Genomic DNA, 26,038 nt, shown 5'->3' with positions numbered 1-26,038 from the left:
TTCTGTGCAGGATGAAGCATGTATTATTGTTAAAGCTGTACCATTGCAGGTAACAGAACAGCCACTGACACAGCGATCTAAAAATATTTTGGATATAAGCTAGGTTTTATCTGATGATCTAAGAGGGAAATAATAATAGTAAAAATCTCTAATTCATCCACTTCCTCTTCTCAAGGAAGCCTGAGAAAGGGACTTTATATTACACTAGCATCAAGAAATTCGTGGCATGGAAAAGGTTGTGTCTATATCAGAAGTTTGAACTTTGGTTTTTTGAATTCCATTTTACTTTGTGTTGTATTTTCCATTTGGGAGCATTACCTGGAGTTTTGTTACAGAATCACAGAAGGGTTGAGGTTGGAAGGGGACCTCTTGAAGTCATCTGATCTGGTCTGTGTGCTCAAGCAAGGTCACCTACTGCCACTTTGCCAAGATAATGTCCCTCTGGCTTTTAAATCCCCGTCCAAGGTGGGAGATGGCACAACCTGTTCCAGTGCTCAGTCACCCTCACAGTAAAAAAGTTTCCTGATGTTCAGACTGTACCTCCTGTGTTTGAGTTTGTGCCCATTGCCTCTTGTCCTGTCACTGGCCACCACTGAAAAGAGCCTGATTCCACTTCTTTACACTGTCCTGTCACCCATTTGTAGACATTGATAAAATTCCCCCTGGGATTTCTTTTCAGCAAGCTAAACATTTGCAGCAATCTCTGCTTCTTATCATGGGAGATACTCCAGCCCCTTAATCATCATAGTGGTTCTTTGCTGGATTGTGTCCCGTAGCTCTTAGTCAAGCTTGAGCCGGGGATTGTATTTTGTTTTGGATTAAAACATTTGTTCTGGGATGATGCCTTTTATGAAAAAGCAGCACAGCCTAACTCTTCTTCCTTTAATGGTTTCTCTTAAGAGCCCGTCCAGAGAAGCAATAAATTCTTGAATTGGAACAGGGGCAAAAGCAAGTGCATCTCTGGCTTTGAATACTGTTGAGAAGACATGTCAATGGTTAATGCACATTCCTTTGCAAAGCCAATAGTTTTTGCTTGCTTGCTGTGTTTTCCCATAGCCACCTGAGAGCCCAGAGGGAGTGGAACTTGACAGAAATGTTTATGAACTCAGAAAAATGAGGTGCTAATGCCAAGATCCAGACCCTAGCTAGGTGACAGCATCCTACTGGAAGGGAAAGGTGGCAGCTCTAAAGTCTATGAAGAAATCTAGAGCTTAATGGTAGTGTTCAGTTACTGTCCAGTCCCAGGAAGCTGGATATAGTCAACTTAGCCACTAGGAGAAATAGGTCAGGCTGAAATTAATTTCTCATTTCATGATCTGAAAGGAGCACCTTGATGGACCTAACGTGAATTACAACTACGTGAAATCAACCATGTTCAGGCTTGTAGAGCATATAATAAAGGTAATATAAAATGAAAATCAGTTTCTTCATGCCTTGAAGTACAATGACTTTAGAGCCAAAGATCTAATGTTAGGGTATAACTGAATAACTTTTATCATTAGACATCAAAAAATTTGTGTAAATTGACAGTTTTTTGCACCCACTGACACAAGTGTCATTTGTCTGCTTCATCTGGGAGAGCCCATTAAGCAATACAAACATGAATTGAGCTATTTGATTAAAGTGCTCATTTACATCTTCAAACAGGGAAGTCTCGGTCAGACATTTAAATGATGTTCAAGACAATGAGCCAAACTATTTTTTACTCTTCTCTTGTATTTGGTGACAGATCTGGCCCCATTGGAGTCAAGCGGTACGATAGCAAACTATTCAGTTGTAGTACTTCTCAAGGGAATAGCTGTCAGAAATTTAGCTACTTGTACAAACTCCTTGTTGATAGCAGCTGCTTATTGGTTCCTATCACAAGTGCAGCATTCTTTGGGATTTCTGAAATAGGGGGAGCAATGCGAGACATTCAGGTTAAAGCAGAGGAAAAATACAGTTTGAATATGCACACAGGACTATAGGAAAGTATTCAGAAATACAACGCAAATGTGTGCATTCGTTCTCTCATTGCCTTATTTAGTGCTGGGTGTTGTGGGTATGAAATAGCCGTGTCTGTGCAGATAGTATACCACTCAGAAAGCTTTTCACCGAGTTTTGATATGCATTCATATTACTCCTTACAAAATGATCCTGCAGGATACAGTATCCTCTGTCAAAGAAGGGTTAAAATAGGTTTTTCATGCTCTGGTTTCATCAGTATTAATATTTGTATGTAAGACCTATGGAAACATAATTTGTTTTGCAGACTTTTCCTTGAAAGTGTTTTCTGTTTCCACCTGATTTTTGTATCTTTCCCATTTCAATGTAGTCATAATATTAAAAATCAGCTAACTTCAAATTAAAGAAAAAAAATGGGGCCCATTTTAGATTTTTAATCATTATAGAGAAGTTTTTACATTTAAGATGCGCACGTTTACATACATTAGTATGTTGATCCTTGTTATAACTCCTAGGTGAAAGTCATGTTTTTGTGTGGTACTTATTGTTTTAGAAGAGGAAGTAGTTCAGTAGTTCTAATTACTATAGACATGTCTTGAAGTTCTATCCATTGATTATTTCCGTATGAGGTCTTGGTGGAATCATCCACTTCATATTATGTGATGATAGTAGTGCAAAAATAATTGTAGGTTTTGAACTGATACTGAAAAACTGCTGAAAATTAAAAAACAACCCACACCTGAAGATGATTTCTGACTTTGTCCAGGACTGTGGGTGTCCTTTTCCCTTCACTATTTATTTACATTCAGTAAAACTCAGATGTAGCCTAGGACGTGGGCCAATTACTGCTGTATTGGAGAATACTATTAGTCCATCTGATGGCTAGAGGAAGACACCCCCCTCTCCTCCTTCGTTCCCTTCACAGTGCACCTGGTCAGTTGTGCAATGTTAGCCAATGAACAGCTGCTAACAATGAGGAAATTGTGCTCGGAAGAAGTAGCTCAGGATCTGATGGTTATTCCCTGGGGAGAAACCGAAGCACAAGGGACTTGATTCTTGCCAGGATGTTTTTTCTTTTTTCCTTTTTTTTTTTATTTCTTTCTTCCTTTTTTTTTTTTTTTTTCCACTTGAAAAAGTTGTCTCTGTGTTGAATTGAACACTTTTATCTTCTCTGTTTACGACTTTGTGGAGCTGGTTTCCTTAGAGGTACTCCTATTTCCCCATAATTTCCTCTTCCCCTCCCACTTTTCCCTCTCCTGCTCTCTCCCCCACTATCCATCTGGGAGGATTAAGGATTTTGCAGCTGAGAAATAGCTAGGCATTGGAATAACTATTTATAGTATGTTTGGTAACTTTTCCTAGCGGTAATGTTTGTCTGCATCGATGTTATCAACGTATGTGTAGGTGAGTATGTGGATGTGAATTAGCATACGGGTACGTTTTACAGCGAGTGTGTGTATGTAGCAAGGATCTTGTATATCCTTTTAAGGCATTCTCATTTACTGAATGTCCTTCCTACAAACATCTTGTAGTACTTAAACCCAACAAAACAAAACCCCCCAACCCTCCCAAAAAACAAGCCACCAAAAATACTCCGACACAAAACCAAACAGGATATGAAAATTCCAAAGAGGCAAGTCTTTAGGCATGATTGAAACTTAGATGGAGTTCTTTATTTTACTAGCTGTGAAGGGAAGTCAGTTCTTTGGGCTTGAGAAGATAAGCTGAAACATCTAAACTCTGATGTTGTTCTAATTGAAAAACTCTGCCAATCTTTACAGCCCAAGTTAGGCTTATGCCTCTGGGAGAGCAGTCAAAGAAATCTGTGTAAATAGTGAATGTAGTGAATCTTCTTCTTTTCTAACCATAAAATACTTGCATTGACTCATGTGTTCAGGCTGGTAAGATCTTTAAGTATAAACAAATTCAGTTCAGAGTGGCTAGCCAGGAATTTCAGAAGTAACTAGCAGTACTTACACTGCTCAGTGTAAAAGTTGCCTTCTTTGTTTGTTTTTAACAACTTCAGTTGATTCATATGCTGTCAAGGGACCTAGAGCAATCACTATTAATTTATGAACTCATTATTTTAGAACCTATTTCTCTATAGGTCTTCCTGTTTTATCATAAGAATGATCCAACTGGAATACTCTGTCTCAGTTGTATTTCTCATGTTAAAATAATTCTTACCAACTCACTACGCTTCTATACTAGCCTGAGAAAGCTGAAACTGTTTCTGGCTTGAAAGTATGTCTGTTATAATACAAACAAATGTGTATGCTGTTCTGTATGAAAATATACAAAAAAGATCATCCTCAAAAATCTGCTTTCGTTGAAAGACTTCATGAGTGGATAGAAAACAAGCGATCAGTAGCAGGCATGATTCATCAATCTGTTTAGCAATGGTCATGGTATTTAGTGGAAAATCTACTGGAATCGCTTTAAATACAACTCCTTTTCTCTGTTCTTCATCTTGAAATAGCCCACATACCTCATCCAACAGAAAGTTGACAGAAAAAGGTTTAGAAAAAGAGAAAAGGTAAAATTATGCCTCTTTTTGCCTCATTCTACAATGAGGAAGAAAGACTAGTTGGACTGATGCTCTGAAGTGAATTACTGGGCTACCATTAAGTGGGAGTTAACCAAGTGGACGGCATTTGCCTGAAAACCTTGGTATTGTGCTTACAGGCTGGAATTCAGGGAATGTGTTTGTTCCTGTGACTTGTGAACCTGCATGTAGCCAGTCCTGAAATAACTGTGAAGACCTTACTCAAACTTGCATTGAATCTGGCATTTTTAGTCATAATTATGGCCACCAGATCATAATATCTGAAAGTGTTCCTTACAAAAAGCAGACTTTCTTGGAACACCTCCAGCTGCCTTCGGAATTGGAGTTTCTCATCAGATCAGCAGACTCCATGAGTATCTTGCTGTGACCAAGGAAGCAAGAACTAAAACCTAAAGAAGCATCCCAAGCCTGTCTCTGTTGCCGTGGTTTGGGCCACTCACAGAGAAGGCATTTGAAGCCTTGAGGAAGTTCTGGCCTACCACATAGCTGATGAAAAGTAGTGAAGACCATCTGGCCTTCATAGTAACTGAAATCATCTATGCCAGCTACAGAGAAGGCAGCATTCCATCATTCCTAAGCATGCAATAGTCTAGCCAATTTTGGAGAAATGTACATTTCATGCCAATCCCCTTATAAATTATACCCGTGCTTCTTCGTATCTCATGTTCTGTCTCTGTTTCAGCAAGATTACAGAGTAGTTGATAGCAACTCATTCTTTATGATACCTTAATTCTCTTAGTACATATATACCATGAGGTGACAGAAATGATGTAAGCTCCAGATGAAACACAAATGTGCCTGTTGCTAGATTTCACTTCAGCCTTTGAAAGATTTAAATACATAATGCATGGACAGCCTGTGCATGGTAGAAGTACAATGTCAACTCCTCCCTTTGGGACATATAACCTAGCATTTCAAAGGCTATGCCCTTTTCCTCACCTGGATATCTTTTTTTCTTTTTGTTATCCATGACTTCCAGAACAGCTGACCTCCACAGAAAAGATGCTGTATAATTCAAGCTTGCAGCAGGAGCTAGATACAATGGATTTTCATTAAAATATTTATTAATGATCATATGTGTATGAATCTTAATGATGTAAAGATATCTTAGTAATTCCAGACTAAATTACTCCATTGGTTGTAAAGGCACACATTTTAGTTAAATCCACTGATAGGGGCAGAAATACTTTGGAACTCTTCAGTCAGAATCCAGTCTGCAGATAGCACTAGCCGCTGAGGCAAACACAGCTGTTGTTTTTATACTGGTAATGCTAGTATATTAGATGACTTTATCTGGACCTGATATATATAAATATGTATTTACAATAAATATATATATTTACAATAAATATATATATTTACAATAATTTTGGTTTGCTCACCAAAAACTGGGAGAGGGTTTGTTTTTTTTCTTACAGCAAAGCAAAAAACATAACAAAGAGAAAGGGATGAAGTTGCTATGAAAGATTTTAGTGAGAAAGATGGTTTTATGCAAAACAAACTACTGTCTAAACACTTTTTAGACACTTTAGGAGGCACGACATGGTCGGCATTCATGTTGAAGGATTAATCTCAGGATTGTAATTATTTGATAAACTTAGAATCATAGAATAGTTAGGGTTGGAAAGGACCTTAAGATCATCTAGTTCCAACCCCTCTGCCATGGGCAGGGACACCTCACACTAAAACATCTCACCCAAGGCTTTGTCCAGCCGGGCCTTGAACACCGCCAGGGATGGAGCATGCACAACCTCCCTGGGCAACCCATTCCAGTGCCTCACCACCCTAACAAGCAAGAATTTACTCCTTATATCCAATCTAAAGTTCTCCTGTTTAAGTTTTAACCTGTTACCCCTTGTCCTATCACTACAGTCCCTAATGAAGAGTCCCTCCCCAGCATCCCTATAGGCCCCCTTCAGATACTGGAAGGCTGCTATGAGGTCTCCACGCAGCCTTCTCTTCTCCAGGCTGAACAGCCCCAACTTCCTCAGCCTGTCTTCATACAGGAGGTGCTCCAGTCCCCTGATCATCCTCGTGGCCCTTCTCTGGACTTGTTTCAACAGTTTCATGTCCTTTTTATGTTGAGGACACCAGGACTGCACACAATACTCCAGGTGAGGTCTCACAAGAGCAGAGTAGAGGGGCAGGATCACCTCCTTTGACCTGCTGGTCACGCTCCTTTTGATGCAGCCCAGGATACGGTTGGCTTTCTGGGCTGCAAGCGCACACTGCCAGCTCATGTTCATTTTCTCATCAACCAACACCCCCAAGTCCTTCTCCGCAGGGCTGCTCTGAATCTCTTCTTTGGCCAACCTGTAGCTGTGCCTGGGATTGCTCCAACCCAGGTGTAGGACCTTGCACTTGGCATGGTTAAACTTTCCTGCATGGAGAATGGAAATAGTTTAGTCTTATCAAATAGCAGGCAGTCCTTCCTTTGCATAAGTCATGATTTTCATGTTGATATGATGTTTCTCAAACATATGAGCCACCTTTTTGTCTTCAGCATTCCTACTTGCAAGTTTTTCTACTTTGTGGTTTGTTCCTGTTGCTGTACTAGTCTTTCTGATCTTAATTTCCTCAAGGGCTCTTGTTAAATATATATTAGAGTTGGGCATATTTTATTATGCCCTATAAAGGTACCTTTACATATGCAAGCTCACGAGTCATCATTGCTCATGCAGTTAGGACCACTGAAGTCAAGGAGTCCATGTATATCAATAGAGGCATGAAAAAATCAACTCTCAAATATCTCAAGGTATGAAACTTAATCTTGTTAGTGCAGACCTGTTTGGGGACTTTATTAGAGAACCTTCATGCATCTGTTTAATCCCTAGAGCTTTTATGTCATTTCTCTGAATTAAGTTAATATGATCCACGCTTCCCCCTTCCCTTCCCCCCTTTGAATCATGGGAGAGTTTAGGATTTTGCTTATGATACGTTTAAAAGATCAACCAGCAAGTCACCTGAAAGAAGTGCATTGTACAGTATACTTCAGAGCATTTGGGTAAATAAGCAAATCTATTTGGATATCACTGTTAGAACCTGGTAACCTGGTCTCTTCAAGAAATTGATGGTTTTCAAAAACTACCAAGAGCCCAGCACCTCCTTTGAAAGAGCTCTAGTCTTACAATTCAGAACATTGGTTCCTCCACTTGAGGATGTGGGTTCACCACTCTCTGGTTAAAATCAGTATTGAGGTAGACTTTTTAATATTACCACTGTTTTGTGAGGTTTTGACCTTTGTGAAGGAGAGCAGACCTCAGCATAGCTGGTTACTTGGGTACAGATTGTGAAACCCCAAATTGTGCAGATTGCCTCCTCAATATAGGTGTAGGCACTTCAGTAATTGCTGAGTTTGTTAGAGACCTGAACACGTGGAGATCCATCAGCATCCCTGAAAAAATCACATTATGAAGAAATCAGGTTAAAAGTCTTTGTCTTATTTAAGGCAATTTGAAGTAAGTGTAATGAAAGACACTGCTTGAAGCAGTGTAACTTCAGGGCTCAATGTCAGGAGCTAACTTCTACCCCTGTTGATGTTAGAGGTAAAATTTCTGCTGACCTTTACTCAATGGACTTTATGTTTAGTCACTCGAACTTTCATCATTGTAAAATAAAGTTAAGTGAAACACCTGCTCAAAAGAAATATTACCCTGTGGTACTGAGAACTAAGTACAACTTTGTTTTGTTACGGAATCGGAACCAGAGGTGGAAAATAAATTTTCTGTCTTGTTCCATTGACCAACATATCAGTATAAGCAGATGTTAAACTGGTATTTATTCATGCATGCTATATTCTTATCAATGGTTTAGTAATAGTGTTTGTAAGGTAGAATACCTGAGGCTTCTGCTAATTTTTATCATCAAATGATACAATGACACGCTCAAAATCTTTCTTTTGTTGCTGCTGAGGATAAGGATTCATCTTACTACAATTTTCTCTTGAGATCCATTTCAGCCCAGCATTTGCTCTGTATTTTAATTCAGGTGCAAGTTAGGGAATGAGCCATCACTTGAGCAGGCTTGAGATGCAATAGGCAACAGTTTACTTAATTTTTCATTATTGCCCTATCTTTTTGTTATGATGTGTTTTTAAGAACGTTCACGTTTTATTTGCAGGAAAGCCATTTCCTCACGCAAAATAGCACATGCAGACCTGATTTATTTCCATTTCAGCTGCAAATACATTGATTTTTACTTAGAACAGTTAATGTTTCTGTTTTTGAAGGTCTTTTTTTGTATTACAGGCCAGACTGTGACTTGCACTCACAGCAGTACACAAAATGAAGGGAGGGCCTGGAGAGAGAGTTTTGTTTTGTTTTAACACCATGGATGGGATCCAGCTCTAAGTCCACAACTTGCAGCTCATACATGCTCCCTCAGAGGAAAGTCTTCACTATGGTCCTCTATTACTTTTTATGCAAGAAATACCAGTCATCCTTTATCCTAATATGAAAAGGATTGCAGACTGTGGTTGCTTATCATACCAGAGGATTGGATTTAACAGTGTAGAACTCCCATCCCTCTGGTTAACAACCATTTTGTTTTTATCAAGATGTGCTGAGAAAACTCTTCTGCTTTATCCAACCACCATGCTCACCTACTGCAATATTCACTGCTTTTACATGGTGTAGTGAGCGCTCTGCTTGTTTTTTCTTCTTCCAGCTTCCAGCCTCCATCGGATGTGCTGGTTTTAGGCTTCTTAGGTTTCACAGTGGCAGAGTGAGTTCTGGAGGGCCCGTTCCCAGATGCAGATTTCTTTTGACCATAAAATCCTTATGCTTACTGGTGCTGTTGGTATTTTTCAGGGAAATGGAATAGCATTCAAAGTTAATGGCTCATTTGTGAAGTTTGTACAACACAGGTTACCACCATGATACCCATCTACTGGACTTCCCAGTAGTACCGGTTCACCTTTAGAAATAGTCTTTAGAGAGCAAAAGGGAATCACTTTAGAAGTAGATCAAAGGGATATTTGCACTGCCTAGCTTTGTTGACAGATGGGTCTGGGTTTTTTTTAGCTAGAGGGTACTGATTTTTTTAAAAAAGCCTATAATTGCATAATGTCTGTCTCTGTAAATTTTGTAGTTTGTGTAGTATATGTATATATAGTCATGGTTCTTACTTAGGTTTTGGAAGTACAAGACTTTCAAATCATTGAACTGCATAGAAACTTCTATTGGGATCCGAATGTTAAATCATTGATATAAAGACCGTGTTGCAGAGTATGATTGTTTCAGTTGTTTGAGCTGAGCAAGCAAGTAGTAATAATTTTAGCAACTAATACAGATGTTAAAGCTGTAACTGTGCTGCATCTCTTCTGGTCTGTAGGCACTGGAGCCTTGTAAGTGTAGGCTGTTCTGGAAGATTAAGGCAATGGAGCTAGAGTGGATACATGGAGGGAGTAAATCAGCTATTTATTTATATGTTTTTCTCCCTGTGATCCCCTCTTGTTAACAGTGTGATGGGGAAGTTTCAGACAGTACTGCTTAAAGATGCTACAGGTGGTTGCAGGAGACTTAATGAAGTCATTAATGCCGTGGAGCAGTAACAGATCAGTCAGTGATACAGCCAGAATGCATATTAACACAGCATTTAACTATTGAACAAAATGGCCATGGGGAGCTTGGAAAACTAACTGGGTCTTGCCTCTCGGCTGTCAGGATAGATGACACTCGCAGCATCTGGTGTAGGCTACCTCTATACTGTTAGCAGTATCCAGGCTAAGTTTTTTAATGGGCTTTGGTTTCCCTTTGAGTGCAATATGAGTTTGTCCAGAGCATGTAGCTTCAGATGACTGAATAGCCCGTCTCTTCAGTATTCAGGGGTTTACTGCTCTCATTCTCCCATATCCCCCAGTATTCCCCAAAACACTTTAGAAGTGGAAACGTTTCTGGATTATCTGTATCAAAGGATGGGCTGAAATTTCTCTCCTATGTATTGTTTACTTCTTAGAGGAATGCTTGGTTTCCAGCTGCTGGGAATGCTATACTTGCCATCATGACAAGCTGAGTGAATAGGATTGGTTTCTACAAGTTTGGTTTTTTTTTAATATAAACATGCAAAAAAGGAAAGATGCAAATTTATTTCTGTGGCTAAAGAATGAAGTTAAATATGTGCTAACATAACAACAGGGTTTTGTTACACCTTCGAGTGTTACACTTTCCCCCTCCTTAGCGTTTGAACCTGACAATGTTCTTATGCTTGTACATCAAGCAACATTTTTTTGTTTAACAGAGGTAGACCTGAAAAACATTGTAGATTTCTCCATTTTCTTACTGTGGGTTTGTTGTTGGTGGTTTGTTGTCGTTTGGTTGTTTTTTTTCCAGAAACCAAATCTCATCCTGAATATTACAGATGTCCCTATCTCCTAAGGTTGCACTGTTTGTGCGACGCATGGATTTTATTAGTGGTCTCCTGTAGTCTGTCAAGTCTGATAGCTGTTTTGCTCTTCTTCCTGTGGTTATACTTCTGATTTCTATGTATCAAGGAAACTGGAGGTTTGTCTCAGTTTCAGTAAACAAAATTGCTGGGAGGTGAAATGCAGTGTATGACAGAACTGAATCGAAGTAAGCCATTATTGTATGCAGGGAGGTATTTTGTTTACTTCAACAAAAGGGACGATGCGTTAGCTCTTCACATGTGGATTTTTGGGGAGCTTCTGAAATTGGCACTTGCCTGGCAAAGCAACATAGAGTAGATGAGTTAGAAAACGAGAAATAAATAGATCTGGGACATGCTACTAGATATGGCAATCCAGAAACTGACAGGAGGCAGGCAAGGCACAGAACTGGTAGGACACACCACTCCTTTCTTTCTTAGTCTTCATGATTGTAACATTTCATTAGGGATAATTTTTATACCAAGAGGTTTCGGGGTTTTAGCTGTGCAGTCTGATGGCTTCAAAATCAGTCTGCTGGTGTATGCTTAAATTGTCATTTGTGCATATATCCAATCCCAGGTTGTGAGGCGGCTTGATCATGAGGCTAAAAGCAATATATGATTTAAATTCTTCTTTGAGTCAATCTTTAAAATCACATTTCTCACCCCGCCCCCTGCTATGTTCCTTCAAAATAGAAAGCACAGGAAATAATACCTACTAGGGTAAAGATAGGTTATCTTTCATTTCTTGCTACTGAAGAAATAAGAGCACAAACATTGGCAAAGAAAATTGGGGCTGTTCATCCTGGAGATGCGTGGAGACCTCATAGCAGCCTTCTAATATCTAAAGGGGGCCTACAAGGATACCGAAGAGAGACTCTTCTTCAGGCACTGTAGCGATAGGACAAGGGGTGATGGGTTTAAACTGAAACAGGGGAAATTCAACCTAGATACAAGGAAGAAGCTCTTCCCTGTGAGGGTGCTGAGGCGCTGGCACAGGGTGCCCAGAGAAGCTGTGGCTGCCCCATCCCTGGCAGTGTTCAAGGCCAGGTTGGACGGGGCTTGGAGCAAGCTGCTCTAGTGGAAGGTGTCCCTGCCTGTGGCAGGGGGTTGGAACTGGATGAGCTTTAAGGTCCCTTCCAACACAAACCAGTCTGTGATTTTGTGACATTCTGTTTGATATCTAGGAATGCTTTTGATACCTTTATTGCAAGCAAGCCTGCAGAAGCAGTACAGCATCATGCAAATCATTCAGCACTTTGAATTTGTAACAAAATATGGAATAACATCTTACTCTTTACAGGCTTCCTTTTTATAGCTTTTTGTAGGATTCAATATTGTGATATTTCAAAGACATTTAAATACACAGACAAGCTTTTGTATTGGCACGAGCATACAATAGAAATGATCATACATTGGCAAATAGGTGAATATTACATTACATAGAAGTAAGAATTTGCCAAAGACATTCAGAATTTTTTAATATTAATGTTTACCAGTAGGTGTTCTATTATTGAGGATTCATATTACAGCAGTCTTTCTATTCACATTGTAATACAGGTCTCAGCTGAAGATTATGCAGAATTTAAGATTTGGTTTAGTCTGCTTCAGGCTCCTAATTATCAACTCGGTTTGTGATCACACAGATTTTTCTCTTGTCACCCCAAAACTGCATATAGAGAAAGATTTTACAACTCTTTCTGCTTATCTTTCAGGGTATGGATGTGTTTAGTATATTGAATAACGTGCTGTGATACTGGAAGTGTCTGGAATCATAAATCTGTGGCAGCTTGAGGCTTGGGCCTTTGGCCTGTAACAGGCCAAACACTGAAAACCCACTGTCATCTAAATATGCCAGTGTAAAAAGCATCGAATGTTTATTTCCTGACTGTTTTTATAAGGGCCAAGTATATATGTATAGCTACAACCCTTTTTCCTGGGGTCCATTATTGGATAAAGGCTTCAGTGTCTGCTGATGTTTTTCAAGACAACCTTTAAATGTCGCTACTTACTGCTGTGAAAGACTCACTAATACACTCATCACTACTTTAATCTTTGGGGAACTATTCATATGGGTCTTATTTTAGTAGTGTCAAATTTTCATAAATAATACATGTATTCGTCTTGAATGGAAGGTGCTCTCTGGCTCACTCCCAAAGCACAAAACGTGTCAAAACTATCTTCATTTATTTGCTGAGTCCCCAGAATCAGCGTTTAGAAGCATGGCTTCATTAGTGCCTTGTACATTGTATGCTCTTGCAGTCCTTGACTGGGCAAAAAGATCAGTTAAGTAAGCAAGTTGTACAAACTTCAGGATATCATCAAAGCATGGGAAGAACCAAACAAGTGTTCAAACATGAAGAGTTGTAGTCTGGGCAAAATTCAAATACTACTTCAGCTGTATTCCTCTCGGGGCGGATAAATGTCATTTAGAAATGAATTGGTATTTGATGCTTTTGGGTGTTTTTCCTCTCTCTGAGTACACTCCAGGGCATTGTGACCATTTAGGGCTTTTCTCATGTATAAATGTGTTTGGCATTTGAAAAATAGCTTTTCTATTTGTATGGGTATTTATTAGCGGTTCTTTCTCACATTACTTTGAGATTCATATCTGATATTAAATTGGGAAGCCATCTTAGGTGATTTTTTTCAAACTGAGTTGCAAAACAACTACAAATGTTGCTTCTTCCCATTCTTGCCCAGGGCACAGATTATTCCTGTCACTGTATCTTTTGACAGAAAAGGGAACAGTAGGTTAGCCACTTGCTCATGTTGTGAGAAAAGAGCACTTGCAGCATTTCCCTTGTTGCTGAAAGAAATAAATCCTCCCTTGTTTCATGAAATTGTACTGCTTTTGCAACTTCTAAATTTACAAAATAAAATGCCTCTGGAGCTTTTCTGAGCAAAGCAATGATTTTAGTGGGATTTTGAAAGGATGCGGTAATTTGTTCAACTTTCACAAGAAAAAGTCCATGTGCACTTATCCTTTAAGGCAGAACGATTAATGACTTCTTTGCAAATGCTGCAGTAACTTTGCCAGACAAGGTCTTCATTGACCAATACAGATAAAAAGGTAACACCTGGGAACGAGGCTCATCTGTGTAGAAAGTCAGAAGCTCTGTTTCACGTATTTATTTCAGAAAGGCCTTTTCTCTTTTGCCATCTTTTTTGGTTGCATTCTTGAATGTCATTTCCTAGCAGCGTTGGATTCTCTGCAGAGTTTCTTTTCAAATTGTTTTCAGGCTCTTGATCTGCAAATTGATCCACGATGAAGCATCTCCATGGCTGTGAATCATCTAATGCCCTAGTTTTTGATTAAAAAAAAAAGGGAAAGAGAAAGTAACTATTGTCTGCCATGCTACAAGCTACGACTTCATTTTATATTTTTCCAAAAGCACCGGGATTGGTAAGAATACAGCCAGACAATGCAATAATACAAGTTGAAAAGTTTAGAAGTGAATGCAGTTTGGCAAAATGATAGACAAGATCAGTGCTACCTACTGCCTGTCCTTCTGCTGTCTATGTATTAGTGGTCTGGTTGTACCTGTGGTCTGGTTGGCCTGTCTCATCATTTTGCTGCTCATAGTCCCATCTGCCAAGGTTTTGCAGGGTCCTGCTCCTTTGTTTTTTCTCTTTTCTCCATATGTTGCCTGCACAGTAATTGCTTTTCTTATCACAGAATCACAGAACAGTTTGGTTGGAAGGGGCCTTTAAAGGTTATCTCATCCAATCCCTGTGCAATGAGCAGGGACATCTTCAACTAGATCAGGTTGCCCAGAACCACATCCAGCCTGGACTTGAATGTCTCCAGGGATGGTGCATCCACCACCTCTCTGAGCAACCTGTGCCAGTGTTTTACCGCCCTCATTGTGAAAACTTTCTTCCCCATGTCCTGTCTGAATCTCCCCTCTTTTAGTTTAAAACCATCACCCCTCGTCCTATTGCAACAGCCCTGTTAAAAAGTACCGGTACACTGATGCTGGTGCTTGCATACAGCACCAGTGTACACAAAGTCTTGGCCTTTCCTTGTGGAAAGCAGTGGTGGCCATTGTTCCTCTGTAATGACACCTCAGCACTCTCAAAGTCTGCTCTTTTCAGTCTGCTTGAAATCTTGTTTTTGTCTTGCATGAAGTCAGAAACAATTCTTTTGATACCCGACCCCATAGATTACTGACAACCCAGTTCTGCTTGACTTTCTGATGGCATGTAACACTACACTGCTCAAGAAATTCTATTTAAAATGATGTGACTACTTAGCATGGATCCTGCAGCTCGTAGCCGTGCTAACTAGTATTCTGTTTCACAAGTGGTCCCTTTGAAGTCAGTCAAGTTACACATGCTTACATCATGTCTGAACTTGGTCCACTGTGTTTACAACATGCATATTTGATATTGCACAGTGGGTGTACATAACTTTGAAAATAATAAAATCTTTATTACTTTGAGGGGTGTGCACATTAAAGAACAGATTTTCATTTACATCAAGGCTCCTTACATTCCTCTGGCTATGCAAAAGGCCTTAAACCTAGCATAAATTCCACAAAAGACCAGCTGAAGATCCTTTTTCACAGCCAACGTCGCGTAAAATGGTGCTGCATGTGAAGTGAAATGGAGCCCTTTCCAAAAGGGATTTTTTAATTTCAAGGGAATATTTTCACTTTTATGTTTGTTTTTCCTGTTGTAAAAATACAATAGAATTAATCACTGTAATTTTCTTCTTATTTTTAATGTTCAGTATACCGTTTTGCACTAAACCTTTTATGATGAGCAGTTGGCCTTTTTTATTCTCGAGAGTTTGAAGTCAATTTTTTCCTAGTTACCTGTAGACCAGTGCTCGTATAAACAGCAAAAAAGCTGCTTATTCCTTCAATTACTCTGAAGATGTAAAAGCAAAAAGGATTAATCCAGATAATGTCAATTGCAGTCTTTTTTGTTTGGGTTCCCAGTTTGGGAAAGGAAGGTAATGCATAAAAATGCACATTTTTGAAGAATGTCGAGGTGGACTTTTATGTCTAAACCTTCTCAAATCTATTTGTGCTTTGTTTTTTATCTCCAGTTCTGGTCTATATGCATAAAATAGGCACCTGAGGGACTACAGAAATAATGTACCGAAGCATCAGCTTCTGCAGATAAAATAATAAATGGCTAGAAGTTGTATAATTGTACTAGTTGTTACCTGTTACAAAAGCATCGCCTTTTGAAGGTGACCTGGTATTTGAAACACTGGACAAGAACTTGGGCAATCTGCATTCATTTCTCCATTGCAGCAAATTCCTTGTTTGACTTTTGGTAATACGCTTAGTCTCTGTACAGCAATCTGTCAGTCTGTTTACCTGTCTATCAGTCTGCCTTGCAGAGGTGTTGTGGGAGGGTATCACCACTTATACTTCCCATACAAGAGTGCCTAGTATCTGTAAGGAACTGCTAGAGTGGGGGGGGGGAATACTTTCTGCTATTGTCAGTTCTCTTCCCTGGCTTTTCATGCTACACTCCCTGCAAGAGAAAAAGAAAATGGCTGTTGCAAATCTTCAGGGAGAACCCATTTGTATGAAGTCAGTGTATATCTGTACAGTCATGTCCAAAGGCATTTTAGTAGGGAGATTTCTTGTCTGGATGTAGAATATTTTCCTTCTTTTGGGCAGAATGGCATAATGTTTATCTATATACGGCTAGTTTACAGCTTTTCTGTATGGTCCTGAGTGCATCCTTCTCATCTTCCTTTTTCTTTTTAACTGGGAAAATAAGCAGTGTATTGGAAATATTTCTTTATGTGCTGTAGGCTACACTTAAACATTGAGATCTCAGTAATTTGTGTTTTTAATGGATAGGGGTTTTTCTTTTTGGGTCATTTTCACAGAGCAACTTAGGTTGTCCAAACATATTCTGAAATACGTTGGGGATTATGGTTTCAACACATGCATGCCTAGGGCCAAAGTATGAGTAACATGAAATTTTGTTCCATTCCATGAACAAACCACTGTTTTGTGGTGTAATACAAAACATATCTAAGCAGTTTAGATCACTATCAGGCATTACAGCGTTAGGTTTTCTATTTGTGTGACTACCCAAAGCTCATTAGAAGCTTATTTTGTAGCTCTAGGGAAATAAGAATAAGAAGCAGTGAAAAATAGTACATTGTATTCTGTTCTAATTATACTCTATTTACTGTACTTACTAATATATATCAAGAGTATAATTTTATAGTTGCAGAGCCCAACTTCCAAAACTTGTGAAGTCCGGGATTGTTCATAAAACTGTGTGTGCAGTTTAACTGTGCAACTTTGATTGCATGGGCAAACCAGCTGTTTGTGCCATATGAGTATTCTTGAAATGAAATGTTTTCCAGTTCCTCTTCTCCACCTGCTCTTAGGCCTGCAAGAAAGATGGTGGTTGCCAGGCCCAGAGGGATCGTCAGGAGGAGGCAGACAGATCTGAAACACCAGAAAGCATTTGGAAATGTAAGCGATCAGATTGTGGATGTGGATTTTGACTATTCACACCACACTAAGTGGTTGGGTGAGTCTTTTAACACAAATCACAGCAGTGCTCACCTTGGTCATGCAGGTGAAGGTTTCACGTCTGTATCAGACTAAGTTTGTGCATGTGGGAGGAATCCTGATGGGTTGATACATGGTGTTAATGTATGAGAGTGGGATAGGCAGTAGAGCAAGGAGTGGAGGCAGGATGTGTCTGTTGTAATGGACAGTATTTTTAATTGCTGCTTCTTGTCTTGTCAAGTTTTCCTTCTAAATTACAACTCCATGGCCTCGTTGGCATATTGGCCTCAGCTTTTAATGAAAGGATGAATGCAGAACACAGCCATAGACAAGTAGTAAACTTTCTGTAGCTAAGGGCAGAGAGAGGGAAAATAACTCCATTAGGTAATAGAAAAAACCCAACATTTTGGACAACCTTGATAAAAGCAATGATAAGCTTCACCTTTCCATGCTCTTACCCCTCACTGGAAACAACTTTCTGTAATCAAAAGGTAAGTTGTGTAAACCCAACCAAAAACGAGTGTTTACATTTTTTTGTAATGTGAAACTAAGGAGCCATTCCCCCAATAGTAAAAAGCTTATCCTGGGGATGCATTAGTGGATTATAAGCACGCTTCACAGATGTTTGAATACACAAAGCTGAAATACACCCAAGACATACACTGAATTCTAGTGGGGAGCACTCAGTCATGGCTTATGCTGTAAGAGAATATTTAGCAGCATTCCAGTTGATGTAACACTTAGTTTAAACTGTGTAAGCTTGTTGTTCTAACAGAACATGTGTTTTAAAAGAAAAGCTGTGAATGAAAAATCCAGATAGCAGGGTCTCTTCTTCATGCTTTCAGAGTAACATACTACAGCAATAAAATGAAAGCACCCTCCAGGAGACTGAAAGCAGTATGCCTGTCCCACAAAATAAATGTCTGCCTATTAGTCTTTGTATTTCAGTGCCCATGCACCCACAGATAGCAAGAAGATGTCACTGAATTAAACCACAGGTATTTGTCCCCAATTTAAGGTCATTTTCACTTCTGTGCTCTCTACTTATTTGTTTTAATTAATGAGTACAGGCTCTGTTTTCCGTCATCTTTAGCCTTCTTTCAGGTTTGCCGTTATGCACCTTGTTATAAATTCCTTGACTTCCAAGGCAGAGTTTTACGAGCATGGAGCATTGTATTTAAAAAAAGAGATTCTGAACACCCATATGTTTTGAGGTACAGTTCCTTTCCTCAGAGGGTATATAACACATAAAACAAAAAAGCCTATTTTATAATGGAAATCTGAAAACAATCAGTAAGCCTCTTGTTCAAAGTAACACCAGGTTTGCTTTAATTTTCAACAAATTCAATTTTCTTTAAAGTGCCGTTTATATGCCCATGTTGGATTATAATAGTTAGTAGTAATTTATTGGGGATATTATTCCAGGAATTTTTGTATCTTCTACCTTTGACCCGAGGGATGCTATAGAGGGGGATAAAGAATGTATGGTGCAGTAGGACACAATACGCAGTGCAAGAAAAGGAGCATTACAGCAGAAAGCTTATCCAGAAAAGGCATATTGATTGCATTATTTTAACTTAAAAAAGAGACGTCTCTAGTGTTTATGCATTATGAGTCTACTATCTATTATTGATTTTCACACACACACACACACACAGAGACGCTTTTTTTTCCCCACTAAGCTGTCTTCACAGCCACTGTGTTTTCTTGCATGATTCCAGGAGAGGGTCACTGTAGCCCAAAAATTGAGCAATTTTGTCCCAGTTCAAAGCTAGTGGTAATAAATGGAAAGTCTCTGCTGTGGGTTTTGGATGAAGGCAATAATATTGTTTCTCTGCTAGTTCCTCTGTATATGCTGAAGGCTTTGTCACAGGATTTGGGATTTTCTTAATGCTTTTTGAATCTTGAGCTTTTTGAAACTTCTCAAACCTTTCCAAGCAGAGCTTTGCTGTTGTTTTCCTGTAAACCTTCTGTTTAAGTCAGATACTGCAAGACACTGTACATGTTTTCACAGAGTATCAGTGGGGAATGGCTTTAAACTGACATTTAGGAGAGAGAGAGGTAATTTAGATTAGAGAGGGGAGATTGAGATTAGACATTAGGTAGAAGTTCTTCCCTGTGAGGGTGCTGAGGTGCTGGCACAGGGTGCCCAGAGAAGCTGTGGCTGCCCCATCCCTGGCAGTGTTCAAAGGCCAGGTTGGACGGGGCTTGGAGCAACCTGCTCCAGTGGAAGGTGTCCCTGCCTGTGGCAGGGGGTTTGAATTGGGTGAGCTTTAAGGTCCCTTCCAGCCCAAACCAGTGTGGGATTCTATGTTTCTGTGAAAACCAAAATCCATTAATACCAATATCCAAGACTAATTGTGGGGAGAATTTGTATTGGGCTGCATTTTTACATTTGTTTGTTTGGAATTCTCCTCCCGTAGTACGAGGCATGATGTAGAACTGCAGGGGAAATGGCACGTGCAAACCTATCTGCACACATTATGTCTAGTATCAGGACTTCACCCCATATCTTTGGAGTAAAGTCTCAAAAAGCACTGATTTAAATGTAGCAATGCATATTCATTCCCCAGCCTTCATTATGTGATGGGGAGTGAGGCTGTTTGATTCAGCAAAGCTGGAATCTCACCCGTGTAGTTAATCTTAGCCCTTTACATAAGTGACATTGACCAGGCAGAGCTATTTTTGCTCGTTTGTGGCATTTCTTTGTTCCTGAAGGTGGATCACATTGGTATGTGATTGATTGTGCTACCAGACACAGGAAAGGGTTATCTGAGATCTGAAAAGTATTTTTAAAACACTGAAAGTAACAAAATTGGGAGATTAATGCCAAAATACCTCCTAGCCTTGTGCTATGCAAGGGAAAATACCTAGTCTTGCTGGCTGTCAGTCCCTCATTATAAAGCACTGTTGCAGAAAAGGCCATGAGCCCTGGGAGGTGAGATTCTGTTTGCTGTGGCCTCACAAAAATTTGATAATTCAGTTTCTCCTTTGTCTCCCCTCAACTGGGAACCCCTTTGCCTAACCTTTCTTTTTGTGTATGTAAGACTTGCCATTTCCAGTTGCCAGAAACTGGAGTGCCAGGCCAGCTGATTTAGCAGTTTTGTTCCCACTGGCCACCCCAGAGAGCAGTTTCTACTCTACTGTACTGTGTGAGTTGGCTGTCAGCCTATAGTCAGGTGAACTCTCCTTCTAGATGCGCTGCTCCTATACCGCTGCCACCCTTCCAGTAACACATCATCACTCCTGCCCTGTTTTGATGATACAGCATGTTTACAGATTGCTGGAGCAACAGAGCCCTTTGACAATGTGTTAGTGCAATGCGTCAAGAGAGACAGCTATTCTGAGTGTGTTTTACTCCAAGGGTGCTTTCATCTTAAGCTATACAGCTGATCCCAGGACTGCCTTAGAAAAACCTTGAGACAGATAAAATGCTATCTGCAGAATGACCCATAAATGATGGAAGTGTGTAGGTGCAATGAGTCGCAGAGGACCATGCAGCAACTCTTAATGGGATCTTTTTGCGCAGCACACTCATATCCTCCAGGATCCCCGAGCAACAGTTATTTGTGTTCTTTCTCATTTTACAATGTAACTGCAAAATCACTGTTTATTGGGAAGCATTCTTGTTTTGTTTTAATCATTAGGTGGCTTTTAAGTTGTGGGCAGAAGCAGGCATGGAAACAAAGGGCGTTTGAGCTCTGAGGACGGGGAGCGTGGTAGCACAGAACAGCTCTTTGGCACAGTGCATGGTGGTACAGGATAACACTTTATGTAACGGGATACAGACCACACGGCAGGCAGTTGGCACCGCAGGAGAGCACTTTATGTAACACAAGAGATAATCAGCATGTGGCTGGCATCATGGCTTAGTAACGCATACAATGAGAAGGGGAACAATTGCATTCTCTCTCACAGAGGTTACTGAGGGGAAATCCCTTCTTCCCATTCTGAATAGGCATGTGATGTTAGATATATTAACTGGGGGAAGACAGGGGTCCGATTCCATTGTGCTAAGCTTTTGCTTTGTCTTAATTTATTATTTAAAACCATGCCCTTCGCTCACTTGCTACTGTTGGGGGGGGGACTTGCTAAACAATTCAAAGCTTTCCTAAAGAAAAGAGTAACTTTTTAATCACTGCAGTTAGCAGTACTTTTTGGCACCACTATAATGCTACCAAGAGGCAATTTTAATAGAACAGTGCTTTAGAAGCTCCTGAAGTACTAGTAATTTTAGGGAAATAAGGGAATATATTTCTTTCTCCACTTCTCTTTTTTGTTAATCTTACAGAAAACCGCAGTGGCCCTTTGGTGCCTCTTAAGTGGGCACAACTGTTGATTTAAAAGAAAGACGAGCTGGTCTTTATGGTTAAGCATTTCAATCCAACACCTTCTTTTAAAAAGCAGAGCACTTTAAGGTTTTGTTTCAGGCCACTCATTCAAATCTGGAGGGACTGGAAAAGGTTGTCTGTGGAAGGCAATTTCCACATGCCAGAGTTTCTTTGGTAGACCTCCAGGAAGGCTTTGGGGCATCCATATTTCTGTCCATTCCTTGGCTTATAGTATTTCCTCCTCGTCTAGTGAATAGATGAACTATTTTCACTCGCTTATGAAGAAGCGGGCTGCCATGTGTTTTTATACCGACATAAATTCACATATGGCAACACCAAGGAATGCTGAGTGAGTTAACATTGCGGTATCCATCATTTCTTATCGCACCAATTGTTTGTCTCAGTGGATACCAAGTTCTGAAGGAGTCTTGTAATTCCATGTGCCAGAAACTTTCCAATTCATCTGTATTATGTGTAGTAGTGTAGATTGCAAGGATAGGGTACAAACAGGGAATCATTTGTAATTATCTCAAACTGTTTGATGGCTTGTCTCGCTGGATTACCATATGGAGCACATGATTTATAGGCCTCGTTTCCAAAATCTGGAACCGATGCATATGCAGTTCCAAACAGGTACCAAAACACATGCATTTCCAAATTAACCAACTGATTATAAAAGTTGAAGGGTTCCTGCAATTACAGCATTAAGAATATTGGTTAAGATATATAAGCATATCGTGCAGTATCCCAGTAATTCCAAGTATCTAATGCTCATCCTAGTGAAAGAAATGTATGAATTCCTGCTCAAAGTACTGTTTGCATTGTTGATTGTAAAAATGCACAAAAAATTGCTGAAGTCAACATCAAATCGGTAAAAATTACTCATGTAAGTATCTATTACATGTGTGTAATATAATACTAATGCACATATGCAGCTGTAACAAGTCTTGCTATACAAGATGAACTCAAAAGTGGCCAGTTGTAATGTGTATGGTAGACTTTACTGAGAAGATTTCCAAATGTTGTGCTTAACAATTGGGATCTATAGCTCATTTTGGATAGAGTGCAACTTCTTGTCAAATCAAAGTGAAGATTTCCATTCACTTAAATGAAATGTAGATTGTACTCTAAGACTGAAATTCTTTCTTTCCCCACACGCCCTTCAATCCTGTTTGGGGCTTTTATACTCCCAAATGTCTTTCAAGCAGTGTATGTATATGTGCATGTAATTCATTGCATGCGATAGACATGTAGTTCAAAGTTCTTTATCAAAAAGTAGCCTCAGTATGAGTAGGCTCATTACATTTTTAAAGGCTACAGTAGTGAAAAAATAACATGTTCTCAGTGGCATGTATGAAGCTGACAGTTCTGAAAATACAAGAAGTAAGATTTTTAACCTGTTCATAATGAGGTCTGGTATAGTCCTTCTCAAAAATTGGCCTGCATGTTGATGTCTTTGCCTAGTGGATGAACTGTCCTGGTTTTAAATCCAGCTATGGTTCTTTCACAAAGTATGCACTAGAGACAGAAAGAGCAGGGAAATACATATTATAGTTTTATTACATTTCAGTTACTTACGGCAATAGCCTGTCTGTCCCTTTACTGAGAAGGGAAATTCCAACTGTTGCATTAGCAATTGCAAGTCTTTGCAGTCAAAGGCTGATTAGGAAGTGGCCAGATGCCCTGGCTTTGCTGGGACAGTTATAGAGTATGGGTCCATTGCAGCAGCCTGGTGAAAGTGTTTGGGCTGGGGTTTTGTTCTGGATTTTGCAAGGTACACAGGATTTGTTCCTCTTTCAGTCCAGAACCTTTTAAAATAATACATTTTCAATATAGAATAGCAGGAGACAGGAATAACCAGTTCGTTCCCAGTTTTCAATACCATTGCTCTGCTGTCCCCTATACCTCGCTTTCATCTTGCTCTTCCTCTCCTTATTTGTTTTTCCCAATTTTTTAGTAGATATTTAAAACACATTTTCTAGACAGCATAGAGATCTCAGTGGGAGTCAGCAAGTACTGGAAGAGATACCCCATTTCCTTTCGAACTTCTGGTTTAAATTAGCTTTCATTTTCTAACTTAAAAATATATATATAATATAGAAATATAAAAAAAATATATATAAAAAATAATAAGCATAGCAAAGTTATTCTCAAGCAACTTCAAAATTTCTGTCCATTCTCATGGTGCAATGCCTGTAGATTGAAATCACAATGAAGAAAGGCAAAAAGCACCATATATGGAAGGAATTTTCCAATTTATGAAATAAATTCATCTGCACACACTTTGCTTGGACTTAGGTGTGAGAATTGTTTTAAAACAAAGATGTTTCACAAATATAGCTTAGATAACACTGAGGCCTTGGGTTATTCAAGGCAACTGTTACCCAGGTTTATTTCTGAGTAAAACGTTATAGTTGTCTACCTAGAGCTAGTATGTCAGCCAACCTGTGAGCTGTTATCACTCTTTAAGTGCGGAGTAAGAGTGACCTTTTGTATCTTTATTTTCTTTAAACAAACCTTGAGGTTTCAGGCAAAGGATTGAGTTCCCTTTTACCTGATAAAAAATTAGATGTAGAACTCCAAAGACCCCGGAGCTGATTCAAAATGCAGATATTCCAAGATGAAGGAGCAGTGAAGCTTTAAAGAGCTGTGACAAAGATCTGTCTTTAAAAAACACAGAGAACGTTGTCTTCAGATTGGATGTATTGTTGAAGTGTACTTGAAAGGTTTCCCAAGTGTTTAGTTTTTCAAGGATTTTAACATATGCTAAAAGCAAAGCATTTTTACACGACAAGAGATTTTTTCATTTAACTTAGCTAGGTGCTGGCTTGTCCCTAGATTTTCTTTCCAACCATATCAATAGTGTGGATCTTCCTTGAAAATTAGAGAAATTGCATCAATGAATTTTTAGAAAATGTTATTAGATTTATTTTTATTATGACATCCATTTACAAGTAAAAGGAGTAATGTGTTTTTTTTTTCTCTTGAGAAACTGCTAGAAAACAGGATATAGTGGCAAGCTATGTTCTTCTGTTGCTTCTTAACCACCAAGGATCTCACTCAAATCGTGTACCTTCTGTCCTCAGCTGCACTTCTGCAGTCCTACTCTTTATAGTGTATGTATATAAATGAGAACATCTATTTTGTATTTCTCAATTAATAGTTCTGTTGATTGGAAGTTCCAAAATACACCTTTTACAGCTTGTTCTCAGTTATGCTACAGTCAACTGTAAAGGAGCTGACCAAACAATTAAAGGATGTGCTTCCAAGTGAAGTAGGTAAGCCCAGATATCAGTGTCCTGGATGGGGCCTGCAACAAGAAATTATGCATGACAGAATCATTTTTGAAGAACTAACAACAGTGAAGTACAGAAAAAGCTGATTTCTTACACACCAGTTCATTGTTGGTTACTAGTGCCATCAGCATTAGCCAAGAAAGTCTGTCTTTTGAGCTAGAACCGACAGCTCTTTGACTAACGAAGAGTCACATTTTCTCAGCTTGCACTGGGTGGGAATTTCTTGTGATTTCTTTTTCATTTTCAAATGAAGGAGGAAGTGCTAGTGCCAGCGGGAATAAAACGTGGTGAGTCAGAAGCATGATGGATGGGCATCAGTTGCATCTTAGGTTTTAGAGTTCTGTTTTTTGGGGTGGGGTTTTTCGGTGTTTTGCTTGTTTGTTTTTTATCTAAGAACCACCATGAAATTGAAGAGGTTTTGAAACCTTTTTGAGTCCTTCAACACTGTGCATGAATTGAATGTTTTTAAGGGACTTTCTGTTTTGAATCATGTTTAATTTTTGTCTCTGTTTTTGTCTGTTTAATCTCTGTGTTATTTTGTAGGAAACTCCTAAAATGTTATTGGTAGATAAACATTGTGTGAATAAAAGTATTATTTGTTTCTCTTCTAACTTACGATTATTAAGGTTTGAAGTTTGTAGAAACATATTCACCCAACAGCTTTGGACAGAAAGAGCAGAATACATTTACTCCGTTAAACCTATTTGATTTATGCCTCTTTTGGTTGTGAAAATTGCAGCTGACCAAAGGCAGTTAAAACGCTTTTCTTTTAATCTGAGTTCATAATTTATGCAGACACTTGAACAACCTGATGAATATTTATAATAAGCACTTCAAAACTTGAAGTATGGTTTTTTAATTGTTATTATTTTCCTGTAAAATATGTATTAGGCAGAGTGAGTAACTCCAAAGATGTGTTTACAGTATAAAAGACGTCCTGGGGCTTCTTTCCTCTATTGTACAACACCAAAACACAGCACAAGTCTTTACACTCTGTGTGCTGGCATGACTTGCTTATTTTAT

At 39.2% G+C, this 26,038-nt stretch overlaps 1 protein-coding gene across 5 annotated transcripts in view; it reads left to right on the top strand.

Annotated features, from left to right (window-relative positions):
• SUGCT (succinyl-CoA:glutarate-CoA transferase) overlaps positions 1-26,038 on the top strand; it is a 308,838-nt gene that overhangs the window by 167,208 nt on the left and 115,592 nt on the right. The window contains exon 13 of one of the 5 annotated variants that reach the window (XM_062625428.1): positions 17,262-17,349. The exons of the other annotated variants lie outside the window; for them this stretch is intronic. Within the exon in view, the coding sequence (XP_062481412.1) occupies positions 17,262-17,349 (88 nt within the window). The remainder of the gene's footprint in view (positions 1-17,261; positions 17,350-26,038) is intronic. 5 annotated transcript variants of the gene reach the window in all.

This window comes from Pezoporus occidentalis, unplaced genomic scaffold (genome assembly GCF_034315485.1).
Source record: "Pezoporus occidentalis ecotype Australia unplaced genomic scaffold, CSIRO_AGI_Poc_V1 ctg28, whole genome shotgun sequence".
Classification (NCBI taxonomy): domain Eukaryota; kingdom Metazoa; phylum Chordata; class Aves; order Psittaciformes; family Psittacidae; genus Pezoporus; species Pezoporus occidentalis.
This window is presented reverse-complemented; position numbering and strand designations above follow the sequence as displayed.